This window comes from Oncorhynchus clarkii, unplaced genomic scaffold (assembly GCF_045791955.1).
Source record: "Oncorhynchus clarkii lewisi isolate Uvic-CL-2024 unplaced genomic scaffold, UVic_Ocla_1.0 unplaced_contig_675_pilon_pilon, whole genome shotgun sequence".
Taxonomy (NCBI): domain Eukaryota; kingdom Metazoa; phylum Chordata; class Actinopteri; order Salmoniformes; family Salmonidae; genus Oncorhynchus; species Oncorhynchus clarkii.
In genome coordinates, this window is record NW_027260860.1 from 175,435 (window position 1) to 192,842 (window position 17,408).

At 42.8% G+C, this 17,408-nt stretch overlaps 1 protein-coding gene across 1 annotated transcript in view; it reads left to right on the forward strand.

The window, feature by feature from the left end:
• LOC139401945 (BAR/IMD domain-containing adapter protein 2-like 1) overlaps positions 1-17,408 on the forward strand; it is a 92,417-nt gene that overhangs the window by 60,159 nt on the left and 14,850 nt on the right. The window contains exons 7-12 of the mRNA XM_071145967.1: positions 5,596-5,748; positions 6,027-6,182; positions 7,548-7,683; positions 7,911-8,139; positions 11,731-11,793; positions 12,020-12,206. Of these exons, the coding sequence (XP_071002068.1) occupies positions 5,596-5,748; positions 6,027-6,182; positions 7,548-7,683; positions 7,911-8,139; positions 11,731-11,793; positions 12,020-12,206 (924 nt within the window). The remainder of the gene's footprint in view (positions 1-5,595; positions 5,749-6,026; positions 6,183-7,547; positions 7,684-7,910; positions 8,140-11,730; positions 11,794-12,019; positions 12,207-17,408) is intronic.

Genomic DNA, 17,408 nt, shown 5'->3' on the forward strand with positions numbered 1-17,408 from the left:
AGTAATCCCTAACGATACACAATAATACACACCAATCCAACAGTGCAGTAATCCCTAACGATACACAATAATACACACCAATCCAACAGTGCAGTAATACCTAATAATACACAATAATACACACCAATCCAACAGTGCAGTAATAACTAACAATACACAATAATACACACCAATCCAACAGTGCAGTAATAACTAACAATACACAATAATACACACCAATCCAACAGTACAGTAATACCTAATAATAAACAATAATACACACCAATCCAACAGTGCAGTAATACCTAATAATAAACAATAATACACACCAATCCAACAGTGCAGTAATACCTAATAATACACAATAATACACACCAATCCAACAGTACAGTAATACCTAATAATAAACAATAATACACACCAATCCAACAGTGCAGTAATACCTACTAATAAACAATAATACACACCAATCCAACAGTGCAGTAATACCTAATAATACACAATAATACACACCAATCCAACAGTGCAGTAATAACTAATAATAAACAATAATACACACCAATCCAACAGTGCAGTAATACCTAACAATACACAATAATACACACCAATCCAACAGTGCAGTAATACCTAATAATACACAATAATACACACCAATCCAACAGTGCAGTAATACCTAATAATACACAATAATACACACCAATCCAACAGTGCAGTAATAACTAATAATAAACAATAATACACACCAATCCAACAGTGCAGTAATACCTAACAATACACAATAATACACACCAATCCAACAGTGCAGTAATACCTAATAATACACAATAATACACACCAATCCAACAGTGCAGTAATACCTAATAATACACAATAATACACACCAATCCAACAGTGCAGTAATAACTAATAATAAACAATAATACACACCAATCCAACAGTGCAGTAATACCTAATAATACACAATAATACACACCAATCCAACAGTGCAGTAATACACAATAATACACACCAATCCAACAGTACAGTAATACCTAATAATACACAATAATACACACCAATCCAACAGTGCAGTAATACCTAATAATACACAATAATACACACCAATCCAACAGTGCAGTAATAACTAATAATACACAATAATACACACCAATCCAACAGTGCAGTAATACCTAACAATACACAATAATACACACCAATCCAACAGTGCAGTAATACCTAATAATACACAATAATACACACCAATCCAACAGTGCAGTAATACCTAACAATACACAATAATACACACCAATCCAACAGTGCAGTAATAACTAACAATACACAATAATACACACCAATCCAACAGTGCAGTAATAACTAACAATACACAATAATACACACCAATCCAACAGTGCAGTAATAACTAATAATACACAATAATACACACCAATCCAACAGTGCAGTAATCCCTAACGATACACAATAATACACACCAATCCAACAGTGCAGTAATACCTAATAATAAACAATAATACACACCAATCCAACAGTACAGTAATACCTAATAATACACAATAATACACACCAATCCAACAGTGCAGTAATAACTAACAATACACAATAATACACACCAATCCAACAGTGCAGTAATACCTAATAATACACAATAATACACACCAATCCAACAGTGCAGTAATAACTAACAATACACAATAATACACACCAATCCAACAGTGCAGTAATACCTAATAATACACAATAATACACACCAATCCAACAGTGCAGTAATACCTAATAATACACAATAATACACACCAATCCAACAGTGCAGTAATAACTAACAATACACAATAATACACACCAATCCAACAGTGCAGTAATACCTAACAATACACAATAATACACACCAATCCAACAGTGCAGTAATAACTAACAATACACAATAATACACACCAATCCAACAGTGCAGTAATACCTAATAATAAACAATAATACACACCAATCCAACAGTGCAGTAATACCTAATAATACACAATAATACACACCAATCCAACAGTGCAGTAATACCTAATAATACACACCAATCCAACAGTGCAGTAATACCTAATAATACACAATAATACACACCAATCCAACAGTGCAGTAATACCTAACAATACACAATAATACACACCAATCCAACAGTGCAGTAATACCTAATAATACACAATAATACACACCAATCCAACAGTACAGTAATACCTAATAATACACAACAATACACACCAATCCAACAGTGCAGTAATATCTAATAATACACAATAATACACACCAATCCAACAGTGCAGTAATACCTAATAATAAACAATAATACACACCAATCCAACAGTGCAGTAATACCTAATAATACACAATAATACACACCAATCCAACAGTGCAGTAATCCCTAACAATACACAATAATACACACCAATCCAACAGTGCAGTAATAACTAATAATACACAATAATACACACCAATCCAACAGTGCAGTAATACCTAATAATACACAATAATACACACCAATCCAACAGTGCAGTAATACCTAATAATAAACAATAATACACACCAATCCAACAGTGCAGTAATACCTAATAATACACAATAATACACACCAATCCAACAGTACAGTAATACCTAACAATACACAATAATACACACCAATCCAACAGTGCAGTAATACCTAATAATACACAATAATACACACCAATCCAACAGTACAGTAATACCTAACAATACACAATAATACACACCAATCCAACAGTGCAGTAATACCTAACAATACACAATAATACACACCAATCCAACAGTGCAGTAATAACTAACAATACACAATAATACACACCAATCCAACAGTGCAGTAATACCTAATAATACACAATAATACACACCAATCCAACAGTGCAGTAATACCTAATAATACACAATAATACACACCAATCCAACAGTACAGTAATACCTAATAATACACAATAATACACACCAATCCAACAGTGCAGTAATAACTAACAATACACAATAATACACACCAATCCAACAGTGCAGTAATACCTAATAATACACAATAATACACACCAATCCAACAGTGCAGTAATACCTAATAATACACAATAATACACACCAATCCAACAGTACAGTAATACCTAATAATACACAATAATACACACCAATCCAACAGTGCAGTAATACCTAATAATACACACCAATCCAGAATGACCCCCTATTCCAGTTATAGTAAACTACTTTTGACCTGAACGAAACCCTGAATTCATTACACAGACCTGTAATTGGATGGAGACCACAACAAATGACCATAGGAAGGCTTTTTCCATTTCCTCTGACTCAAGATCTCCAATAGGGACAGGAAGCTGGTGAAAGTGTGTGTGGAGGGTAGATTACATTGAATCGTGTGTTGTCACATGGTGTTGTTACACGTAACATACTGTGCTGTACGGTTGCAAGGTGATTTTGCAGTGTTTTGATGATCTCACTTGTGCAGCCCTAGTCTGTCTCCCACCTTTAACTGTGTGTGTGTTAGGTAAGTAGGTAAACAGCATATTGAAACGGATTGACTTTACACAGGGTTGGCTCTAGGATACTCGCACCCACAACCCTTCGGTTGCCAGCTCCCTCCCCACCAGATTCTCCTTCAAATTCAGGATTTTCACCGACGACCCTCTGGCTCCTAGCCCGCTGCTCTAACCTCTCTGCCGCTAGGGCTAAACCCAGTGAAACGGGACCCACCAACATGACTACTTTCACTGGCCGCTCTCACTCTTGTTTACCATGACAACTGTGGGAGGGTGGGGGGTGTCCAGTGTGTAGGACAGGGGGTGTGTGTGTGTGTGTGTGAGTATATCTCTAGCCACCTGTCACTTGTGCAAGTCTGTTGTTATGCCAGGTGTTTCTGGGTGAATGAGTTCCCAAGACCCATACTGCAAACTGGCTGCTATGTCACATGTAAGCAACTGAGTCTTTCTTTGATTGAAATCTTCAATGCTCAATGCTCTTTTTTTCTGTGTTCTCCTTACAGATTCATGTACCTAGATTGATTTGAGCTTCAGGGACATTGTATGATCATATGAAATGTAATCAAGATAAATACCAAGGTCCATTTAAGAGATATGGCTCAAGGACCCAATAGCATGCATGTCTTAGTTCTAATGAACTGCACACACATCATCTCAATACTCATCCCAACAATAAATCCAATGATAATCTTTCCTCTGTATCTACAACAATGTCATATGTTTCAGTGCACACACTTTAAAGAACGCTATTATACTTCAGTCTACAGTAGATAAACTACTTTGGTAATTCAACACATAGTGGCATCCATTTTACACGTCTGTTGACTAGTCTTTGTTTTTGTCATTGTTGTACTAAGTATTTACAGGTTAGTGCTATCCGGGATCATAGGGACATCCCGACCCTAAACCCTAACCTTAACCCTTTACATGTCAACTTCAATGGGCTAGGGACGTACCAACGATCCCAGATAGCAAGAATCAATATTTACATCGCAACTCACTCTGCTGTATGCTCATTGGTCTTCCATTCAGTTCCATTTCCAATCAAATCAATAGAACTGTATTGATTGTAAATATTGACAGTTGCCAGCCACAGAAACACAGTGAAAAGGAGTAGAGAGATCATAAACTTAGCCATAATGACAAAGTTATCAGAGCCATTCACACCCACATAGATCAGAGACTCTGATCCCTGACCTCTGAGTGGTCCATGTCTGTGATGGAAGATAAGACACACAAAAGAAGGTTGTGTCATTGTCTGCACGCTCTTTGTTCACTCCCACTAAACATTTTTAATTCAGCGTTCAGCGATACAAACTAAATGTTTCGACTGACCTTGTTCAGATCCTGTGCCAACTTTTTAAATGTGCCTTCAGATAAGACTCCTAGGCTGCGTTTACACAGGCAGCCCAATTCTGATCTTTTTGACCAATCACATCAGATCATTGCACATCAGATCTTTTTCAGAGCTGATCCGATTGGTCAAAAGACCAGTTAGTGCCAAAAAGGCTCCCTATGTAAATGCAGCAAAAGACACACAAAACAAACTCATACAAACTCAGTGTTTCGACTGACCTTGTCCAGCTCACGTGCCTAGTTTGAATGTACTTGGACTCCTAGACACACAGTATAACTTGCTGCTGCTCGTCCTTAACCCTCATCTATTATTCTCTGTCAGCATGTCTGCTACTGTCACCTCCCTAGCCCTCATATATTCTTCTTTGTCAGCCATGTTAGATAATAAAACCCATTCCATTCCCTTGTACAGTATCCCTACAATACCTCTCTGTATCTCTGTCTCTACCTGCCACACAGAGATTAGAACGTCCAGCCAGCCTATATCTCTGCTCCTCTCCTCACAATGCCCTTTCAGTTCCTGATACCTACGGTGCTAGGCAGCTCTGATTGGCTGAGCTATGTCTATGTGGCAAGACACGACTGTGTGATTGGTCTTTGTAGTGAGGTGAGAGCATGTGATTGGTCTTTGCAGTGAGGTGAGAGCATGTGATTGGTCAGTGCAGCAAGATATTTGCGTATGATTGGTCGTTGCAGTTGAGATAACAGCATGTCATTGTCCTGTTGTATTGTGCAGTGCCTGGAGACGCTGAGGTCAGGGCAGATGGACATGCAGAAGTTCATCGCCGACGGCTGCAAGGAGGCTCTGCTGGAGGAGAAGAGACGCTTCTGCTTCCTGGTGGACAAACACTGCACCTTCTCCTATCAGATCGCTGCCTTCCACGACAAGGTATTGGAACTATGCTACAGTGCCTCCTAGGTTCTCAGTCAGTAGAAAACCTGAACATGATTTCAATCCATTAAAATGATGGGGGTTTTAAGGGGATGTGGGCTAGAGGCTAGGGGTGGAATTGGAACCAGATCGCACTGACTATTTCCATGAATTTACCATAACCACCATCTGTGTACCACGTTTATTATACAAATGTCTAGCGGGGTACCAAATCACAAATCCAAGGCTCCCATTCTACAGTACTATGACTGCTGCTGTTCCTTCTCTGACCCCAGGCCAGAGACATGCTTTTCGGGAAGCTGCCCACCTGGCAGGACAAGTGTGGCGATGCCACCAACGTGCCCGAGAGCGTGATGTCTATGATTGAGGGTCTTCGCACCCCAGTGTCCATCACCCCCCAGGCCTCCCCCATGTCCCAGAGACACAGTAGGGTGAGAAGGCAGTCACTCATTCATTAACCATTTAGAAAACAATTTATTAATTAGAATATCTAATTCTGATTTAATGTGAGAGAGCGAGAGAACACGGCACAGATACCTTGTGATGACACTATGGCTTCACTGATTGAATCATAATAATGAAATGGTAAAAACCTGTAATACCTGTACTACTAATGTACCACTACCAGTGGCAGGTTAACTACTAATGTACCACTACCAGTGGCAAGTTAACTACTAATGTACCACTACCAGTGGCAGGTTAACTACTAATGTACCACTACCAGTGGCAGGGTAACTACTAATGTACCACTACCAGTGGCAGGTTAACTACTAATGTACCACTACCAGTGGCAGGTTAATTACTAATGTACCACTACCAGTGTCAGGTTAACTACTAATGTACCACTGCCAGTGGCAGGTTAACTGCTAATGTACCACTACCAGTGGCAGGTTAACTACCAATGTACCACTACCAGTGGCAGGTTAACTACTAATGTACCACTGCCAGTGGCAGGTTAACTACTAATGTACCACTGCCAGTGGCAGGTTAACTACTAATGTACCACTACCAGTGGCAGGTTAACTACTAATGTACCACTACCAGTGGCAGGTAAAGTACTAATGTACCACTACCAGTGGCAGGTTAACTACTAATGTACCACTACCAATGGCAGGTTAACTACTAATGTACCACTACCAATGACAGGTTAACTACTAACGTACCAGTGGCAGGTTAACTACTAATGTACCACTACCAATGGCAGGTTAACTAATAATGTACCACTACCAGTGGCATGTTAACTACTAATGTACCACTACCAGTGGCAGGTTAACTACTAATGTACCACCACCAGTGGCAGGTTAACTACTAATGTACCACCACCAGTGGCAGGTTAACTACCAATGTACCACTACCAATGGCAGGTTAACTACTAATGTACCACTACCAATGGCAGGTTAACTACTAATGTACCACCACCAATGGCAGGTTAACTACTAATGTACCACTACCCGTGGCAGGTTAACTACCAATGTACCACTACCAGTGACAGGTTAACCACTAATGTACCACTACCAGTGGCAGGTTAACCACTAGACGGCAGGTAGCTTAATGGTTAGAGCGTTGGATTAGTAACCGAAAGGTTGTAAGATCGAATCCCCGAGCTGACAAGGTAAAATCTGTCGTTCTGCACCTGAACAAGGCAGTTAACCCACTGTTCCTAGGCTGTCATTGTAAATAAGAATTTGTTATTAAAAAATAATAATGTACCACTACCAATGGCAGGTTAACTACTAACAACTGTACATTCTAGCACTCATACTATCCCCTTCCTGTGTTCCACTTCCTATGGTCAGAGCAACTCCATATTCCGGGACACAGTTCCACCCCCTGCCCCGGCACTGAAGGCTCAGACCAGCCCATTGGCCAGTATGTTCACGCAGGACACACCCACAACAAACTCAGTCACCAGAGAGACTGAGAGTGGCACAGGTAGTGTGTGTGTGTGCGTGTGTGTGTGTGTTCGTATGCGTGTGTGTGTGTGTGTGTTCGCATGTCCTCCCCACTGATCGCTGGTGTGTGTGTTTGTATGTGGGTGTGTGTGTGTGTGTTCGCATGTCCTCCCCGCTGATCGCTGGTGTGTGTGTTTGTATGTGGGTGCATACATGGACCTGTGTACATGTCTGTGTATTAACCCTTCTCTCTCCCTCTCTCTCCAGACTACAGGGACAATGGAGGGGAGGAGAGTGGCGGTCTAGGTCCCAGGTCAGTGTCTGTGGCCACAGGACTCAACAACATTGTGAAGAGACCCAGGGTCCGCACCATCTTCCCCCACACCTCTGGGACCAACTCTACGCTGCTCAGCTTTGACGAGGGAGACATCATCACCCTGCTCATACCTGACGAGAGGGACGGATGGCTCTACGGAGAACTGGAGAAAACCAGGCAGTAAGTTAGACAGACACATACGGTGATGCAAACACACACACACACTAGGGCTGGGCAATATGGCCAAAATATCATATTATTTTTCAAATTTTTGACGGTATTTTCTGTTTTTGATTAATGAAAGTCAAAGCTACATTTGCTTTATGAGTAGTGCGTGACAACACATATATTCTAAATGATTTCAATGGGTCTTTCTCCATTTGGATTGTTTTATACTGTTCAATACAACTTCAACCTAAAATCATGTTGTATTATTTTCTATCCATTTCTGCATCCCTGCACTCATTTGAGATCATTTCCACCCTGCCACAATATGGGGAAAATACTAGGCCTTATTTTAACCAAATGTTGCAGTTGCGATTTAGTTCAAAACCCTTGGGCGAACTTTTGGAATCATGGAAATAGAATGTTTATTCTATGGTAAGAATAAAAATAATAGTGTTGTTTGACATGACAACTAATGAAAATGCCATGGATGAGTTATTGTGACCGGGTAGGAACCAAAGTGATGTTCAGTGTTTCCTAGGGGACCATATGATCTTTGGCTACATTAAAACTTTATTCATATGGCCAACATATTCATGCTTCGCCTATTCCTCTTTGATTTAGAAGATACTGTTGCACAAACAACATGCTGATTTAAGCCTCCACCAGTCCTGGTATCAGGCTGTATTAGCTAGCTACGTTTGCTCTGACTCAGTCCTGGTATCAGGCTGTATTAGCTAGCTACGTTTGCTCTGACTCAGTACTGGTATCAGGCTGTATTAGCTAGCTACGTTTGCTCTGACTCAGTCCTGGTATCAGGCTGTATTAGCTAGCTACGTTTGTTCTGACTCAGTACTGGTATCAGGCTGTATTAGCTAGCTACGTTTGCTCTGACTCAGTCCTGGTATCAGGCTGTATTAGCTAGCTACGTTTGCTCTGACTCAGTCCTGGTATCAGGCTGTATTAGCTAGCTACGTTTGCTCAGACTCAGTACTGGTATCAGGCTGTATTAGCTAGCTACGTTTGCTCTGACTCAGTCCTGGTATCAGGCTGTATTAGCTAGCTACGTTTGCTCTGACTCAGTCCTGGTATCAGGCTGTATTAGCTAGCTACGTTTGCTCTGACTCAGTCCTGGTATCAGGCTGTATTAGCTAGCTACGTTTGCTCAGACTCAGTACTGGTATCAGGCTGTATTAGCTAGCTACGTTTGCTCTGACTCAGTCCTGGTATCAGGCTGTATTAGCTAGCTACGTTTGCTCTGACTCAGTACTGGTATCAGGCTGTATTAGCTAGCTACGTTTGCTCTGACTCAGTCCTGGTATCAGGCTGTATTAGCTAGCTACGTTTGCTCTGACTCAGTCCTGGTATCAGGCTGTATTAGCTAGCTACGTTTGCTCGGACTCAGTACTGGTATCAGGCTGTATTAGCTAGCTACGTTTGCTCTGACTCAGTCCTGGTATCAGGCTGTATTAGCTAGCTACGTTTGCTCTGACTCAGTACTGGTATCAGGCTGTATTAGCTAGCTACGTTTGCTCTGACTCAGTTCTGGTATCAGGCTGTATTAGTTAGCTACGTTTGCTCTGACTCAGTCCTGGTATCAGGCTGTATTAGCTAGCTACGTTTGCTCTGACTCAGTCCTGGTATCAGGCTGTATTAGCTAGCTACGTTTGCTCAGACTCAGTACTGGTATCAGGCTGTATTAGCTAGCTACGTTTGCTCTGACTCAGTCCTGGTATCAGGCTGTATTAGCTAGCTACGTTTGCTCTGACTCAGTCCTGGTATCAGGCTGTATTAGCTAGCTACGTTTGCACTGACTCAGTACTTTATTAGCTAGTTAGCTCGCCAGCTAACTAGAAAATACAAACTAGCTGTTAGAGATGTAAGAAACACAAACTAATATTGTAATTATAAAACGCTTGTGGATTTATATTAAGATAAAAGTGGAAACAACATCGTTGTCATCAACATTGTTGCATGTGCTGCATTGACCATGCAGACTGAACGAAAGTGTCTCGTGGTCAAGCAACAACAAATGCGCTCCTTGAGTGAAGGGGTGGGATTAGGTCTGTCGCAAAGCAGCAGGGAGAGAGAGAGAGCGGAGAGGGATGACTCAAGTAGCAGAGTAAACTATAAAAATGAACTTTACATACGGCGTATCACATTTAACAAACCAAACATTCAAATACTGTGATAGAAGGTAAAGTAAAAACCCAAACCGTTTCGTGCATCAATACCTGCATATAGTCAAATATGGTATACCTCCCAGCCCTAATGCACACACATGCATTTATACACACACCGCCAGCTGCTGTGTGCATGTGGTAGTTCCGGTCCTGATTAGATGTTGATTTGATTGAGCTCCCCTTAAATGGACCACTCCAGGTGGGGCTGGCTGGGCGCCGTGCTCTGGGATCGCTAAGAGCTGCCTGGGAGCCGGCACACACTGGGAATACAATCAGCACATGGCTGGAGGCAGAAAGACACAGAGGAGACAGGAGGGGAGGAGAGGGGGAAAGAAGTAGAGAAAGGAGAGAATCACAGCCAAATGAATCTCTGATGTTTTTGCTGGATCAAGGCTCAAAATGAACTTTATAAAGGTGTTGTATTCCTGACGTGATGCTGTACATGTTCTTTACAGATTCTACAGATGATGGACTCTTATATATGTCAAAAGCAGTGCACTAAATAGGGTGGCTTTTGGGATGTTACCTAGATATGTGCCATTGATACAGTGTAGGGTTCTTGTGGAGGTCCCTGCAGTGTGATGTCATTGAGTTGATGAGACACCTATCTGTCACACCTCAGCCAGAGTGATGGATCTGGGTCAGTCACCTAGCAACACACACTGATAACATCCACATGTATCCCTCCACCACCATAGTGTGATGAAGAGTGTCATGGAGAGGAATGAAATACATTTAATTAATATCCTGTGAAAACATGAATAATGAATCATATATTCATTATGTTCACAAGGCTATATGACAAAAATCTGTCATCTATGATTATTTGATACCCTTTGAGACAGTAGACTGAGAGAATGAGAGACATGTGACTGTGAAATGTTGGCCTGGTTCCAGATCAGGTTAGTGAAATGTGATCACTACCTAAACCCTACAGCATGGTTCACTGTGGTGATTTTAACAGGGAAGCTGGAAGTTGATACAGTACCCCAGCCTTTATGTATTCTAGTTGGCCACACCCAGCTGCCCATTCTGAAGCCCAGTGAACAAATGGACAAATATGAACATTTCTCACAGGGATTTGTATGGAATCAATGATTTGTCCATTCAGAGGCCTATGATGATTATCTACCTTATTTTACCATAATGGCCTCACTTCTATCTCAACACCTGTTAGACAGCTATAGAGAGGTTGAAGATACAGAATCCTGAAAAGGGGATTCTATTAAGCTACTGCATGATGGGATGGTGTGTAGAGAAGCAGGTTCCAGGGGATTGTGTACTTCAGTGTGGACGTCAATGTATTAGGATTGTCTGAGGGTTATTCAGGGGCCTGTAGGAAAAAGCTGGGGAGATGGGAGTGTAATCACCTGCCTCTCTCTCTTTTTCTCTCTCTCTCTCTCTCTGTTTGTCTGTGTTCCAGGAGGGGATGGTTTCCATCATCCTATTGCCGGGCATATTCAGAGCCAATAGTGAATAACAACAGGTAAGGGGACCACTCAAGCAGGCAGGTGCGCGCACACACACACACACACACACACACACACACACACACACACACACACACACACACAGGTTTCATCCAGACTTGTTGTCTCATAGTGTTTCCTCTACTCTCCTAATCTGATGACCTTTGCTGATCAGAATTCCCTCCTCTCTCTACTTCATTCTTTCTCTCTTCTCTCTCTATCTCTCCCCCTCTCTCTCCACAGTGTGGGGGCTCCTCCCATGCGCAGTAAGAGCGTGGTGAACCTGCTCCACCAGGACACAGAGACAGATGATTCCTCCATGATCCTCCCCCCTCCTGACTACAGCGACTTCCCCAAGAGGAGTGTCCTCCCGGGCAGCAAGCAGCACTCGGCCTCCCTCTCCGCCTCCTCCAGCTCCTCTGTACACACGGTCAGTCAGAGCTATACAGTTACTAGCTACCTGCCCAGAGCTGATACTTAGTACTATACAGTTACTAGCTACCTGACCAGAGCTGATACTTTGTACTATACAGTTACTAGCTACCTGACCAGAGCTGATACTTAGTACTATACAGTTACTTGCTACCTGACCAGAGCTGATGGCTAGTGACTGTGTAGTACTAAGTACCTGACCTTATCTGCGGTTCTGGATCATTTCAGTCCTTCTCCATTGTCAGTTGTGTAAACAGGAGAGTTGGCTGATGTTCACATGTGCTTCCTGTCTGCACATAGGATGTTTATTTTAATAACACCTATATAACACCGTAACAATACTTAATAAACACTTAATAACAGCACTTACTGATTACAAGCCACATCAAACCATTAGCACATCCTAATTCCCTAAAGGTTGTCTATACAGTATTTGATGCCTCCTCATATTTGTGAAACCTGTATTGGATAGGATAAGATAAGATGTTACTGTATGGTACAGTATAACAGATCATAGCATTGTATAAGACCGTGGATAAGAGGATTTCCCCTTGAGCCAGTATAGTAATACAGTATAGTAATACAGTATTTTAATACAGTATAGTAGTATAGTATTTTAATACAGTATAGTAATACAGTATTTTAATACAGTATAGTAATATAGTATAGTAATACAGTATAGTAATACAGTATAGTATTTTAATACAGTATAGTAATACAGTATAGTATTTTAATACAGTATAGTAATACAGTATAGTAGTATAGTAATACAGTATAGTAATACAGTATAGTATTGTAATACAGTATAGTAATACAGTATAGTATTGTAATACAGTATAGTAATACAGTGTAGTATTGTAATACAGTATAGTAATATAGTATAGTATTTTAATACAGTATAGTAATACAGTATAGTAATACATTCCCGGACTGTTGGACACCCTTGCGTCTGGGAGCCTCTGTCCCACTAAGGGGCTGCTGGGCTGCAGTAGAGTAGGACAGGGCTGGGCCTAGCCTGGAGGTTGTTTAAGCTAAAATACAGTAGTTTTGAATGACAGAGAAGTGTTGGCAATACCTGCAGGTGTAAAGTAGTTACAATGCATTGTGGGACACGCCATGCGTGTCTAATGCTCAACCTACACTCTAGCAATGCTCTCAACTAGCTCTGGCTTTTGCATGTATTCAAAGCCATCAGTCAAAGTTGTGGGTTTTCAAAGTGCAAAAGGCCAATCCGAGGTTGTTTGTGCTTCCCGATCCTGGCTGAATGGAAATTCATGGTAAGAAACCTAAACACCTGCTGGCTTTGGTTTGGCTGAAGGCATACAAACAGAGAGACTCTGTCTCCTGTTTAAACTTGTGCAAGCTATAACATCTACATGTGTGTATTTATGAGGATGAGAAGATCACTCTGGTCAAACAACTCCTGTTTTCCCTGTACAGAATGCTACATAGAACCAAGCAAGCAGTGAAAGTCCCAGTTAATGTAAAGCTATGCAGGATCCCTCCATCCCATTTCACTAAAGCAGAAACAGCTATTGAAGCCAGACTCCTTAAACCCCCTAAAAGACATGGAGAAGCCCTGCATTGTGTTCAGTTGGTCCTGGGGCCGCCAGTTCCTCTTCGATGTGACATGTGATTTAACCCTCGCTACCCTGGCTCTCCTTTTAGTGTAATGTCAGCACCCAGAATCACATCTCCCACTACTCCATGATGTCCGTCACAGGAGACTACTTTTAGTGTAATGTCAGCACCCAGAATCACATCTCCCACTACTCCATGATGTCCATCACAGGAGACTACTTTTAGTGTAATGTCAGCACCCAGAATCACATCTCCCACTACTCCATGATGTCCGTCACAGGAGACTACTTTTAGTGTAATGTCAGCACTCAGAATCACATCTCCCACTACTCCATGACGTCCGTCACAGGAGACTACTTTTAGTGTAATGTCAGCACTCAGAATCACATCTCCCACTACTCCATGACATCCGTCACAGGAGACTACTTTTAGTGTAATGTCAGCACTCAGAATCACATCTCCCACTACTCCATGATGTCCGTCACAGGAGACTACTTTTAGTGTAATGTCAGCACCCAGAATCACATCTCCCACTACTCCATGACGTCCGTCACAGGAGACTACTTTTAGTGTAATGTCAGCACCCAGAATCACATCTCCCACTACTCCATGACATCCGTCACAGGAGACTACTTTTAGTGTAATGTCAGCACCCAGAATCACATCTCCCACTACTCCATGACATCCGTCACAAGAGACTACTTTTAGTGTAATGTCAGCACTCAGAATCACATCTCCCACTACTCCATGACATCCGTCACAGGAGACTACTTTTAGTGTAATGTCAGCACCCAGAATCACATCTCCCACTACTCCATGATGTCCGTCACAGGAGACTACTTTTAGTGTAATGTCAGCACTCAGAATCACATCTCCCACTACTCCATGACATCCGTCACAGGAGACTACTTTTAGTGTAATGTCAGCACCCAGAATCACATCTCCCACTACTCCATGACATCCGTCACAAGAGACTACTTTTAGTGTAATGTCAGCACTCAGAATCACATCTCCCACTACTCCATGATGTCCGTCACAGGAGACTACTTTTAGTGTAATGTCAGCACCCAGAATCACATCTCCCACTACTCCATGATGTCCGTCACAGGAGACTACTTTTAGTGTAATGTCAGCACTCAGAATCACATCTCCCACTACTCCATGACATCCGTCACAGGAGACTACTTTTAGTGTAATGTCAGCACTCAGAATCACATCTCCCACTACTCCATGACATCCGTCACAGGAGACTACTTTTAGTGTAATGTCAGCACTCAGAATCACATCTCCCACTACTCCATGATGTCCGTCACAGGAGGCCACTTTTAGTGTAATGTCAGCACCCAGAATCACATCTCCCACTACTCCATGATGTCCGTCACAGGAGACTACTTTTAGTGTAATGTCAGCACCCAGAATCACATCTCCCACTACTCCATGACATCCGTCACAGGAGACTACTTTTAGTGTAATGTCAGCACCCAGAATCACATCTCCCACTACTCCATGACATCCGTCACAGGAGACTACTTTTAGTGTAATGTCAGCACCCAGAATCACATCTCCCACTACTCCATGACATCCGTCACAAGAGACTACTTTTAGTGTAATGTCAGCACTCAGAATCACATCTCCCACTACTCCATGACATCCGTCACAGGAGACTACTTTTAGTGTAATGTCAGCACCCAGAATCACATCTCCCACTACTCCATGATGTCCGTCACAGGAGACTACTTTTAGTGTAATGTCAGCACTCAGAATCACATCTCCCACTACTCCATGACATCCGTCACAGAAGACTACTTTTAGTGTAATGTCAGCACCCAGAATCACATCTCCCACTACTCCATGATGTCCGTCACGAGAGACTACTTTGAGTGTAATTAACTGTACCTACAGTACAGGCTGGACATCCCGTTCATCACAAACACACTAGAAATAGCAACAGGAGGAAACATAAGCTGCTGCCCTCGTGGCTGTACAGGTCAGTGGTGACCCAGAGAGGGCAGGTTGTAGTTTGATGTTTGGCCCTCCTGTGTGAGAGGTTGAATGGAGAAGTCTGGGAAAGACAATACACTTCTCAACTTCTCTCTTCTTTCACTGCGGTGAAATATTCATTAGGCTACACTCTGCTGTGTCCCGAGTCCGGCCGTGTGTGTGTGCACGTGCGCTGTGTGTGGGTGTGTGTGGCCATTATTATGCCTGGCTATCAGTGTACACTGAGTGTACAAAACATTGAGAACATCTTCCTAATATTTTGCCCTCAGAACAGCCACAATTGGTCTGGCCATGGACTCTACAAGGTGTTGAAAGCGTTCCACAGGAATGCTGGTCCATGTTGACTCTGAAGCTTCCCACTGATTTTTTTTAGGTCAAGTTTCCTGGATGTCCTTTGGGTGGTGGACCATTCTTGATACACACAGGAAACTGTTGAGCGTGAAAAACCCAGCAGCGTTGCAGTTCTTAACACAAACCATTGCACCTGGCCCCTACTACCATACCCCGTTCAAAGGCACTTACATTTATTGTCTTGCCCATTCACCCTCTGAATGGCACACATACACAACCCATGTCTCAATTGTCTCAAGGCTTAAACATCCTTCTTTAACCTCTCCTCCCCTTCATCTACACTGACTGAAGTGGATTTAACAGGTGACATCAGTGAGGGATCATATCTTTCACCTGGTCAGTCTGTCATGGAAATGTTCATCGTGTTTTGTACACTCAGTGTACATACATCTGGTGGCACGGCTCCGACCCAGCCTTCCATTGGATTCCACTCTGGGTGAACCTGACACCTGGAACCTGACACTCTCCTTCTCTTTCTCTCTCTGCTTCTCCTCTCTCTCTCTCTGTCTGACTTCCCTCTCTCTCCCTGTCTGTCTTCCCTCTCTCTCCCTGTCTGTCTTCCCTCTCTCTCCCTGTCTGTCTTCCCTCTCTCTCCCTGTCTGTCTTCCCTCTCTCTCCCTGTCTGTCTTCCCTCTCTCTCTCTCCCTGTATGTCTTCCCTCTCTCTCTCTCCCTGTATGTCTTCCCTCTCTCTCCCTGTCTGACTTCCCTCTCTCTCCCTGTCTGTCTCACCTCTCTCTCCCTGTCTGTCTCCCCTCTCTCTCCCTGTCTGTCTCCCCTCTCTCTCCCTGTCTGTCTCCCCTCTCTCTCCCTGTCTGTCTTCCCTCTCTCTCCCTGTCTGTCTTCCCTCTCTCTCCCTGTCTGTCTTCCCTCTCTCTCCCTGTCTGTCTCCCCTCTCTCTCCCTGTCTGACTTCCCTCTCTATCCCTGTCTGACTTCCCTCTCTATCCCTGTCTGACTTCCCTCTCTCTCCCTGTCTGACTTCCCTCTCTCTCCCTGTCTGACTTCCCTCTCTCTCCCTGTCTGTCTCCCCTCTCTCTCCCTGTCTGACTCCCCTCTCTCTCCCTGTCTGACTTCCCTCTCTCTCCCTGTCTGACTTCCCTCTCTCCCTGTCTGTCTCCCCTCTCTCTCCCTGTCTGACTTCCCTCTCTCTCCCTGTCTGACTTCCCTCTCTCTCCCTGTCTGACTTCCCTCTCTCTCCCTGTCTGACTTCCCTCTCTCTCCCTGTCTGACTTCCCTCTCTCTCCCTGTCTGACTTCCCTCTCTCCC